General features: G+C 53.7%; 1 protein-coding gene across 1 annotated transcript; it reads right to left on the bottom strand.

The window, feature by feature from the left end:
- Positions 1–3,715: 3,715 nt before the first annotated feature.
- On the bottom strand, positions 3,716–10,960 carry CHGG_05535 (uncharacterized protein; the record flags this gene model as incomplete). Its single annotated transcript, XM_001221629.1, has 2 exons — positions 3,716–6,193; positions 6,314–10,960. The coding sequence occupies 2 exons, from the start codon at positions 10,958–10,960 to the stop codon at positions 3,716–3,718; spliced, it is 7,125 nt and encodes a 2,374-aa protein (XP_001221630.1).
- Between the last annotated feature and the right edge of the window lie 483 nt (positions 10,961–11,443).

The following is an 11,443-nucleotide window of genomic DNA, read 5'->3' as shown; positions in this document are numbered from 1 at the left end:
TGCTTTGCTCTTGCTCGTACAGTGCAGCAAGAATCTGAGTTAGACAGCAGCAGCAAGCATATATTGATGGTATATACCGTCTGATATTAGTACCATTGAACAAAACGACAAGAGTTGGATTCCCAGGGCCTGGGGTTGGGAGTAGGTTTAATACCCTTTGCATCACTCCACATCAAGCACATGAGTGATTGCCAAGCGTGGGACTAAAAAAGATCGTTCCTGAGTAGTGGCGGAAGTCAAGTGCCTTGACCAACGATGACGGTAGCATAATTTGAGGATCTTATGCCATGGCCTGGCAGCCGGATATAGAAACAGGGGCCCAGCCCTAGCAATGATGCAACAGGGTAGGGGGCCATGAGCCCGGGGGGGGAGGGGGGGGTCGATTGAGGAGGGAATCCATCAAATCTGAAAAACCCCGGTGGATTAACCGAAAGGAGGAGGAAGCCGGGCCAGGGCAGACTGGACGGCTCCAAGACAATCATGGCCTAGAAAAACGCATGGAAGGATACAAAACGGTCAGCCAAATGGGGAATATATTGTGAAACAAGCTCTTACCACGCAGCTGGAAAGAGGGCATGACGGCGGCCAGAATTCTGGGGGTTGCCACCAGCGCCCGGCCGATCAGATGCAGCCGCGGCACTTGCCTCGCGGCTAAGCTTGGTAACGGCAGCTCGCCGTTATTATCCTCTTACAGGCCAGGTGTGAAGGATCAGTGGGAAAGACTGGCTGAACTGGGACAAATACATCTCTAGCCTCACAGTGACTAGAACTGGCTCGTACAGACTGAAGGGTACCGTGGTGGCCCACAAAGTTAGGCGGCGCGACGGCGTGAGTGCTTGGGAGAACCCCTGCGAGAGCACGATACACCCGCTGTTGACGCGGGATGGTGTGCGGGACAGACGCTCAACCTGTTGTGTGGTAGGGATGATCTGGGTGGCCGATAGGTAACCTGGCGAGTTTCCACCGTTGTGTCCGTAAGAAGCTATAACAGAGCCGGGGTGCCCTATATCAAGGACGAAACGAGATCGTTGCCCTGGTTCGCCATAAGGCAACGGGAAAGACCAGGACTTGTATTAGCTGCCAGATTGCCGAACCAGGGGACAGCAACAAGCCAATGTACCGGGCTAACCCATGGCGAGATCAGGAACCCCAGTTATCGCGTGGCCAGCCAAATGCACCCCACCCCACAGGCCAGGAAACTTTTTTCCCAACAGCTGGCGCTCCCTGGAAAAAAGGCCACTGGGCGTGAAAGAAAGCAATTGTGGGTTATACAAAAGTTGGTGTGTGCCGTATCTTGGGGGGGGGGGGGGGGGGGTGTCAACAGTGCAAAGGCACCCTCCTTACCCACTTTACGTAGTAAGTAGGCTGGAGGGGAAGGGAGCAAACCCGTGGGCTGTCAATGGAGGGAGTGGCATCATGGCATCGTGGCTCGAAGAGGCTTGGTCTCGGGGGCTCCAAGATTGCTTCTCAATGCTGCGGGGGAGGCTCCGTCACTGGCCAAGTTAGCTAGGAGCGTGGACACCGAGAAACGAACAAGAGCATCCCTTGCTTGTAAATGCCCACAAACGCAGGACATGGCGAAGTTGGTCATCCCGCCCATTGTGGGAGTCAACGCCGGCAAGAGAGTGGTAATGACCCCGGAGTGGGCGATGCTTGGCGACCAGGGTCTGCGGAAGAGCGCGACGGCGCGTCAGGCGATGGAGGCGGTGGCCGAGCGCATGAATAAAAAGCGTTTCATTCAAACCTTGTAATTAAAAGCAGTTTTATGCTTCCGCAACACGACGAAATTGATGTCATCTCGGCCTTCTAGAAGCTCCAGGTAACATGCATTCATAGACCTTCTGCCTAGGGCTGATGACGGGAACGCCGCGATCCCGGGTCGAGCGCAGACGTCAGGAGTCTCAACAAGGGCGAGGAATGTGAATGTGGGCATCGATCCCGAGTCTGGGTGTTGCTTTGTTTGGTTGTTGGGGGGAAGCGGAGTTAGGTGAATCTAGAGCTGGAAGTTGAGTCAATCGCTCGGTACGTAGGGAATAGAAAAAGGAAGGACTGAGGTGCCTTCGACGCCAACGACTGCCATGGAGAAGATAAGTCGTCGCGATACAAGGCTCCTTCCGAGACATGTCTCTGATCATCCGCGCAAGACCCACATCAGGTCCCGCTTCGTAGCTCGGGGCCCTTGCAATCAGGGTTCGCAATCGCAGCCATGGAAGGAGCATGGGTCGATCGAAGACGCCATCCATCGACGGGAACGTCTCCGCATCTTCAATTTCGTGGTTGGCGGACCGAGCCGACGCTCAGTTGAGGAAACGAGGACCCGGGATACAATAAGTTTCCTCTTATCGAGTGACTCGTTACAGCAGCTGAGAGTGGGAGAACCGCTGAGCTCACGACAGAGATCTATCCCTTGATTCCCCTGCCTGATCGCAGGGTTTCCTACGCTTCTCCGGAGCTCGGCCGAGCTCCTGATCAACATCGGGTTTGACTCGGCCAGGACGGTCGTGGAGTCCTTTCCCCAGATCGGAGTGGCCGCTGCGCCAAGGCCATTGCAGCGCTCCGAAAGGGGGACAACCCGAACGCGACAGCCCCGGCATCTCATCCTAGGGCCTGTCCTCTTGGGAACGGCCGCTCAAAGCTCCGGAGCTGAAGAGGTTATCCGCCACCCCGGCCCCTGTGACAGACGGCTGGGAAACGACCCATGGATGCTGGTCGTCCATCGATCGATGACGCTATTTCGGCTCTTCACCGATAGCCGCAGCCTTGTTGATACTCGGACACAGAGGTGAAGAGTGTTTATAACTCACGTATATCAATGGGCTGTACCGTCTTTTTCTCTTTCTGAGTAGCTGAAAATGCGGAAAGATGTGGCTTGGGGAATTTACCTGCAAGGGGTGGTGCCTTGGCATGCGCATCAGAAGGCCGATGGCAATGCATGGAAAACAGAATCGAACTTTCGAAGCTTTTACGAAATTTCACAGGCCCCTGCGGACTGACAGCCCCACGAGATGCCCGTCGCGTCATGCATGCTTCGGAGCAGTGCAACGACATTCCACACCAAGCTCACAGTCCTTTCCCCAACTTCCCCCGAACAGGAAACTATCGTGATCTTCAATGCATGAACGCATTGAACGCAATCTCTTGCGAACATTAGAAGCGGACGCTGAATCAGCCCTGACAGGATGCCCACCTCTGGCTCGGTTCCAACCTCGCTGGTTATTCCGGTGTGCGATCGTCCTCGTCCCGCAAGATGCGAGAACATACCCTCGGATGTTTGAGAGTCGCACACATCATGAAAATGTCTTTAGGCAGGGGGGAGTTGGCCGTCACAAGAACCGCTGGGGCACGCGACCTAGGTTCAAAAACTGATCATTAATTTCATCCTCGACTACTATGTATAGACGGAGGTGTTACAGCATGCCTTTTCACTAGAAATACACCTTGCTGTCCCAACTGCTCGTACAAAAACGCCTCCCGCCCCGCCACCCCGGAAGAAAAATGCAACACAAATCCGTCGTTTTCCCTCTTGCATCACAATTGGGACAGCCAACCGGACTCCTGGAGAGCCGATCAAACAATCTGATATTGCACCGCGGCGCTCACGGCTTGGTGCCACCCGCCAACTTCCGTGTATATCATGCCTGGCCGCCTCGGCGTTTCCCGGTTTCCTAGGCCCACTTCTGTCAATCACAGACCTTTACTCTACCCATTAGCGCATCTAGGCAAAATTATCCTGTCTGTCGACCCAGATATCCTCCAATTCGTTGAAGCTGGAGAAGTGAATGGGGCGGTGTTGGTCGCTGTAGAATGGCATGGGAGTGTCCAGCTTCACATGGATAGCCTTCTTCTCCAACCCACCGAATGCGCTGCCCATGAAGCTGTAGTTCCACTTGCCCGAGTCAGGGACTAGGAAGAAGCCCCTGAATTTGTCGCTGAGCAGGACCTGGCGCCTCTCGCCCATCGCCGTCGAAAAACCCTGGGGTTGATCACTGCCGACATCCTTGTTCTCCGCGCCCCATTTGTAGCCTTGAGGGGTGAGAGCCCAGGCGGAAAGCGACACGCTGCCCGGGGTAAACGACACTGCAACCGTAAGCGTGTTTTGTTCGTTCCATGTGGCGTGGGCATCGACTAGTCTGGCATGGCTGGTGACGTCCATCGCAGACATGTACGGGAGTTCATTGCCAGACATGGTGTGGATGATGCCGAGGGGTTCCATGTCTTTCAATAGTTCATGTTGAGGCAGATGTTGCGGGAGTTGCACGGTACGTAGCCCACCAATCTGGGGGACCATGACGATGCACTTGATCTCTTTGACTTGGTCATTGTCGGCCGGGGAGGACCCGTAGAGATAGCCAGCCACCTGCACTCGGAGATCCGCAATGGTGATGAACTTTTTCAGGATGTTCTTGGGCATAACGTACGTGATCTCGTCCACGTCGCTGTCCACAGGAGCCACATACATGTTGTTGGCTCTCGTGCGTAGATTGGAGGTGGCGATGGCCCGAGTGCGCCACTCTGTCTTGGAGGCGAACGTCTGCTGCTCAAACTGGGATGTCGTCGTGACGATGATCTCCTCGCCGTGGACGTTCTGAGTCTTGGTTGTGACCGCTGTGAGCTGCTGCTGCTCTTGTTGCTGCTTCTCGATTTCGGCAGCCTGCTGTCTCTGAAGAGACGGCGCTGAAATCTCCATACCCAAAATGATGTCTCGCACCTCGCTGGTGGTCAAACTCGACACGTTCACATTGTTCTTCTTTCCGTAGTCGTTGAGGATCAGGTCCCGAAGCTGCATTTCGACCTTAATCCAGTCGTCGTCCGAGAGAGATGGCCAAATGTGATGATCTTGCGTAATCACGGTTTTATCTGGCCGGAGTATGAGCTTCGTCTTGTCCTGGTTGACATGCAAGGCTCTCAAGATGAGAATCAAGCGAGAGAACGCCGTGTAGGACGAGATGCTCTTGAGCCACTCGTCATAAAGGTTGAATAGCACCATCTGGGGCTCAGTGGCACGCAAAATCATGTCTCCCAGTTTCTCAACTTTCATGGCGGCCTGGAAAGGCAGCTGCAGCTCAGAAGCACGAATAGAGATGTTGGGGAAATCCAAAAGGTTAACCTCGAGAGGATCAAGCAACCCCTTCCGCGTGACGATGAGCTGCTTCGGCTGCTCTTCGACTGGGAGTGACCGGATCAACGCTGCGACTTCTTCGGCCGTCTTCCACTTGGCAAGTTGGCCAAGACGCTTCTGCCCAGCCCAGACACTGGTGTGGATGATCTTGAGGAAGAGCTGGCCGGTTCGGGGGTTGAAGATGAAGATGGCCCCATTGATCGGCTTTGTCGTCAAATTGCCCTCGAAGGTCTTATGGATTGTGACACGGTACACATTGGTGTCGTCGATGAACAGCTGCGTCTGGTTGCTGAACAACTCGGAGTAATTCTGGGAATTCAAAAACTCCTGATTGCTCTCAGACGCATAAAGCTGCAAACCCTTGCGGATGCGCTCACGCAGTACGTAGAGCGCGGGGTTTGCCTTCATGATCTTCCCCATAGCCTGCTGGACCAAGGTCTTCAAGCCAGGGAAGTACTGTCCATAGGCCGAATAGAGATTGTACGCAAGATCAATCCCGATCATCAAGCCAGTCGGAGACGGGTACAGACTCATGCTGTCGGTGGTGTAATCCAGATATTTCGCTCTGACATATCTCTCGATGTCGTGAGAGTCGTAATCACCGTAGCGAAGCTGCACATCAATCCAGAATTTGCTCGTCGTGGTTGCTTCGATCGCGTCCTTGTTATCAAAGAGCAGCGATGGCCGGGTAACATTCCACTTATGGCTTGCGAATAGCTGGATATCCGCGCAGGAGCTGTTCATCTTGTACGACTTTCTAGGGTGAATAGTCTCCTTTTGCACCGATTCGATGCTCAGAGCCTCCAGCTCCTGGTCAAAGACTTGGCAGAGATCCATGACAACAGATTCGTGAATCTTTTGCCACAAATGGGCGCGGAAGATTTGGATGAGAGAAATCTTTAGCGTCGGGATCTTGCCGTGCAGGAAAATGCCGGTAAGATCAAGCTGCACTTGGAAACCAACGTACACGTTTGCTCTGTTGATGGTCGGGGACCACCAGAGGGTGAAGCGTCGGTTGGGAATTTGGTTCAAGCCAGACCGTTGGGCGTTGGTCAGCTTTTTGAATTGCATGGACTACGACAAGAAGCAAACGTTAGTGATACTGGGCCAATGTGAGGCTATTCCCGCGGATATTGAGGGTGAAAAAGGCACTAAAATCGAAAATGGGGATAAATAAGAGAAACCACAACTGACCTGTTCAAAACCCGAGGCTCTCTCCCAGAAGAGTCCTTCCCAGGACGGGAAGCCCGTCGCTTTGAAGAGTGTGTGCTCTAGAATGGTTTCCACACCACCCAGGGCCTGGATGACATCGGTGCGGTAGGCGTTCAGATTCCACAACTTGCCATCGTGCCTCTGACTCGTCCACCAAAATGGATTGCTTTTCATAAGCTGATAGATTTTGAACTCCGCCCGGGTGCGGAAACCCTTGTCGAAGCTCAGCGTGCTGCGATCTTTCTGAAACAAAGTGTTGATACGAGGCAAACCGCGATCCCAACTATCCTCTAAGTCCTCTAGGGTGAGCCTCCGATTCTGCTGGTTTGCTTCGAGACGCTTCTGAGAATATTCTGTCCACACACGCTGGGAATCGATGAACTCGGCCTCCCATGGGATGATGTACCGGAAGATGTTGGGAATCAACGTCTCCTCGTCATGCGACATCCCCGCACGGTAATGCGTGACACCGACATCAGTTTGCTTGTACCATCGTTTGTCACTTGCCGGAATCAGGATATGAGAGCCGGAGATCATGCCAAGACCACCGAGCTCCTTTGGTGTGTAGAACACGGCCGGGGGGAAACGCGACGGCATTTTCGAGTTCAGGCCGATCTTGACCCGAGTTTGAATCTTGGTCTCGCACTTGACAATAGTGTCAAGCAGGTTGACTGTCGAGACTGCCGCCTCGCGGTAGTATGTGAACAAGGCGATCAGGGCAGTGTTCCACTTGTTCGCAATCTTGGTGAAGGTTGTGGAGCCGGACGACATCAGAATCTGGCGGATACGATTGTTGAACTTCTGGATGTCCTCCTCAGTCACCTGGAGGAACGCGTGTGCGGTCCGTTCCTTGGTTGTGTTATCGACAAGCGACCAGACGCTGTCCTTGACCGGAAATTCGTCATTCTGATTGCGGATCTTGGGCAGAATGCGCACCTCGAAACCGCACATGGAGAACAAGAGGTTGGGGTTGTCTTTGCTGTAAACACTAGCAAATGTGTCTTCCCACTCAACCGTCGTGACTGACCTTGGGAGCCGGTTTTTGAGGTCCCAGAAAACGGCCCTCCCGAGATTCACGTCATGTCTCATCAGCCGCATTCGTGAGTCCCTAGGCCAACACTTTTTGCTTTTATACCCGATGACGTTCTCGAAGTTAGGGTCGGGCTGTTCCGTAAGGAATCGTTGGATAAGGTCCCTCGACTCATCAGCCGTGAAGCGCAGGCACACCCAGATCTTGTCGATGTATCTAGTGTAGAGCCGGATGGGGTGCCTGGTTTCAGTCTCGCGATCTTGGAACTGGAGGAAGTCGTTGGGGCTCTGCGGAGGGCCCGCAATCTCGCTCGCTCGCTGGGGACCAAGAAGCAGAAGATCGAGAATCAGGCCGTAGTACTGGAAAACAAAGGCTGAAAACTGGAGGCCGCGGATCATGCCGTAGCTGTTGACATGGCTCATGTCCTTATAGGTCAAGGTGACGTTGTTTTTGGCAGTGATGTAATCGGCCAAGTTGTGGTCCATGATCAAACGCAACAGCGAGTTGAGCAACGTCAGCTCGATCTTCTCATAGACCTTTGATAGCTGCGTCTCGATCATAACATTGCACTCGCCATTCGCCGTTTCCCAGACTTTGTCAAGGTTGTTAATGCCCTGCGCCCACTTGTAGACCAGAAGAGGGGGAACTTCAGAGTCGGAAGGTTTGATCCACGCGGGGAAAAGGTGGCGCTGATCGGCCTGATACCAAAGGTATTGGTCAAGATACGCATCGCTGATCTTCTCGATGGGCTCGATGTCGTAAACAGGATTGATGGTGCTGTAGTTGTCGTTCATATCGATGCCGACTTCCTTGAAAGCCCGCTGCGTGAGCAGGAAGCGTTTGATCCGCTCCAAGGTGGTCCCGGGACTGTCGTATGCCTGCTCGATTAAGGCAAGCTCCTCACGCTGGCTCTGGTTCAGCCTGCCCTTGGTGGAATAGGCTTCGCGCAGCCGCTCGAGGGCTAGGATGAGAATTTTGGTGTCATGCTTGTATGAGACGCTTGGGAAAGGGATGGGCGAGAACTTCCGGGACTCGAGCCAATGAACAGTGGTGGTGTAAATGGCGACAGCTTCCTCGGATGAAACGTACGGACCGTCCTTCATGTGGTTATGTTGCCTCTCCTGTTCAGCTTTCAGCCACAGGCGGGTAAGACGCCCAACGTTCTTTTTGGCCACAGTCTTATCGACGGTAGCGCCTCTTCGGATGCGTTCTCGGTTGTAATGGGCAACCGAAATCCACCAATCTGCCTTCGACTTGACGTATCTCAGGATGATGTTCTCAATGGCGGCAGGCAGGCCAGGAACCTTCCAAGGGATGTTGCTCTTCCAGCACCTCCAGGCTTCCGAAAGATGTTGAAGGACCGTGTTGACCTTGTTCTGTTTGATCCCTTCCGGCATCATGTCCATCAAGTCGGCCATTACCGAGGCACGCAATTCCAAGTCGAAGTGTGACTCGACACGCTGCTTCGTGACAGTCTTGGCGACTCCTTTGCTGTGACGACCCTCGAATTGACGTGAGAGAAGATTGCCGAGCCAACGCTCGAGCAGCGGGATGATGCCCCGCATGAAGAACAACCAGACCCTCCATGACGGCGCCCAGAAACCGCAACCCGGCCCCTTGCCGACGGAATCGGTGTTAAACCGGTAGTATATCAAATGCTTGATGTCCTTGCACGAGCGGATCTGGTGCATGAGCTTGTATTTGTACCGATACATACCCGTCAGTTGCCCAACATGGTTGAAAGCGTACAGGATACCATCAGCAAGTTGAAAAGCGTCAATATTACCAAGCCGGTATTGCACCTGAGCATCCACGATAAGCTTTGTCAGACGCAGGATCTCGCGCATTAGGTGGAAGGCGTTTCCAAAGCGTGACTTCTTCCGCTCCTTGGTCGTCAATGTTTTGACAGGCTTGAGGTTGAAGTTGTAGTCAAGATGGAGGTATGTAAGATTCTTGCGATGAATCAACAGATTGAGCATGTTGAAACCTTGACGGCAGACCTGGAGTCCAGCTTCGACCCAGTCAATCGTCGTTTGCTGGAAAAACTTTGTCTGCTTGAGCGTTTTGAGCAGATTCTGTTTCTGCAACGACTTGGGCCTCTTTTTGTGCAGCTCATTGAGCACGTAGGTCTTGAGGAGCTTCTGGTACGAGACTCGCACTTTGACAGGCTGCTTGGGAGGGCAATGCTCCAGGTACCAGTGTTTGATGAGCGGTACATCTTGGGCTCGCACCATGCGTCCAGAACGACGGTCAAAAGGGAAAGGCGCCCACCATAGCTCGATCGCGGACGCTGTATCGTCGGTGGAAAGTTCATCGTCTGCGAAGAAAGGCTCAACCGCCGGGGGGAGCTCAAAGGCCTCCTCCTCCGGCTCCTCGACGTTGCCCTGCCCAAATAGCTCATCCTCATGGCTCACAGTGATGTTCTTCGGCGCAACTGCGCGGGATGAGATCGGGTTGATGTTGGTGTCAAAGTAAAACGCAGGGAGGTCGGGATCTTCGGGTTTGTGGTAGACGACCTGAGGGTGAGAATGCCAGGAGAGATGCACACTCCGCGGCAGCGCGTTGTACAGGTACGGATAAGAAACACGGCACTCCGTTCGAATTGGGTTCCGGAAGATGATACGGTCCATCGCATTGAACTCGCCAAAGTCTTCGTCGTTGGGGTCGATGTCCTTATAAAGCGGCTCAAAACGAGGGCCACCTGGGAGCGCGACGTTCAGTGCTTTCCCCGTCAGAAAGCTCTTCAACTCAAAGAGGTAGAAGTAGTTTTGGTCGACGACGTCAGACACCAACGGCAGACTCAGACGGTACAGATTGGCCATCTGCGGTAGCGTGAGATTCCATCTCTTGTAGCTTGGCCCATTTACGTGCGATGTGTCGAGGAGTGGTTGGTGGTCGTAAAACCATTCGTAAACGGCTTCTTCTTCTTCCTCGTGAAGGTCCATCTGAATAGGCTCCAGCGGCTCGACATCCTCAATATTCTCCGACCAGGACAACGGGGGCTCTTCATCGTCAAATGGCGGAAACCGCATGCGTTTGAATAGCCTCCGGTCTCTCTTTTCCTTCCGCATGGTACTCCACATGGTGGCCCACTGTGCAAAGAAGACGGGTTCGATGACGCGAGGCGTCTCGTTGACGAGGGTCAAGCATCCGTTGACATGATACAAGACTTTGACCTCGCGGGCCGATTCCCAGGGCATGGGCATGTTCTCCAGCAACTTCATGACCGCATGTGGCATGAACTTCAAGGCGCCAAGGTAGCTGCGTTTGTCGCTGGTGTACTTCTTTTGGGAGACATCACCGATGTCTTTGACGATCTTCCGCAGGTGTTCTGGCGGCATGTCGGCCTTTTGCGTCTCCACGAATCCCCCCTTCCTCTTCTCGCCAAACCGATTTCGCTGCATGCGAAGCCATTCCTTCTTCTTTTGTGCGAATTTGGCAATCTGAGGATCGGTCGGGGGGCGGTACCCCGGCGGCGGCGGCGCTGGGATCGCCGGAGGGGGGGGAAGCGATGATAGGGGACCTGGCGGAGGAGGGGTAGGAGGCGGAGGCGGCGGACCCCAGCCTGGGGGAGGCGGCGGCGGCGGAAACGAAGACATCGCGAGATCGTTGACCCACTACTACTCGGATGAGCTTCAACACCGAAGGGGATTCCCTTGACGCGCCGAAGAGTACTCGATGCGGCTACGCTCTCGGCGGTGGTTCGGGTGTCAATAAGAAATGGATTTGGAGGATAAATCCATGGAAAAGTTAACCGCAACGACAATCCCCTAGCAGATTGAGATGGTGGTCGCGTGTTGTGGGGAGTTGATGCGATGAAGCCAAAACTTGGCCGATGCTCAGATACAAAAAATCTGGAAGAGCTCTCGCGAAGCAGGTGGCGCGAAGATGCTGGCGCGCAGCCTGGCAGAGATTCGATTACCTGATCACCTCGATAGATACATAATAGCATTCTGTGACAAAAATTACAGTTGTATTGTAATGTATTTGTTTATGGTAATTTACACTTCACGTGAGATATCAGCTGACTTCTGTGGCGCAGAAAATGAGTCACCCAAAATGACTCGGGATTGTTTGGTTTT

The sequence above is a fragment of the Chaetomium globosum genome, genomic scaffold (genome assembly GCF_000143365.1).
Source record: "Chaetomium globosum CBS 148.51 scaffold_3 genomic scaffold, whole genome shotgun sequence".
Lineage (NCBI taxonomy): Eukaryota > Fungi > Ascomycota > Sordariomycetes > Sordariales > Chaetomiaceae > Chaetomium > Chaetomium globosum.
Note: the sequence above shows the minus strand (reverse complement) of the source record. Positions and strands in the feature narration are given on the sequence as shown.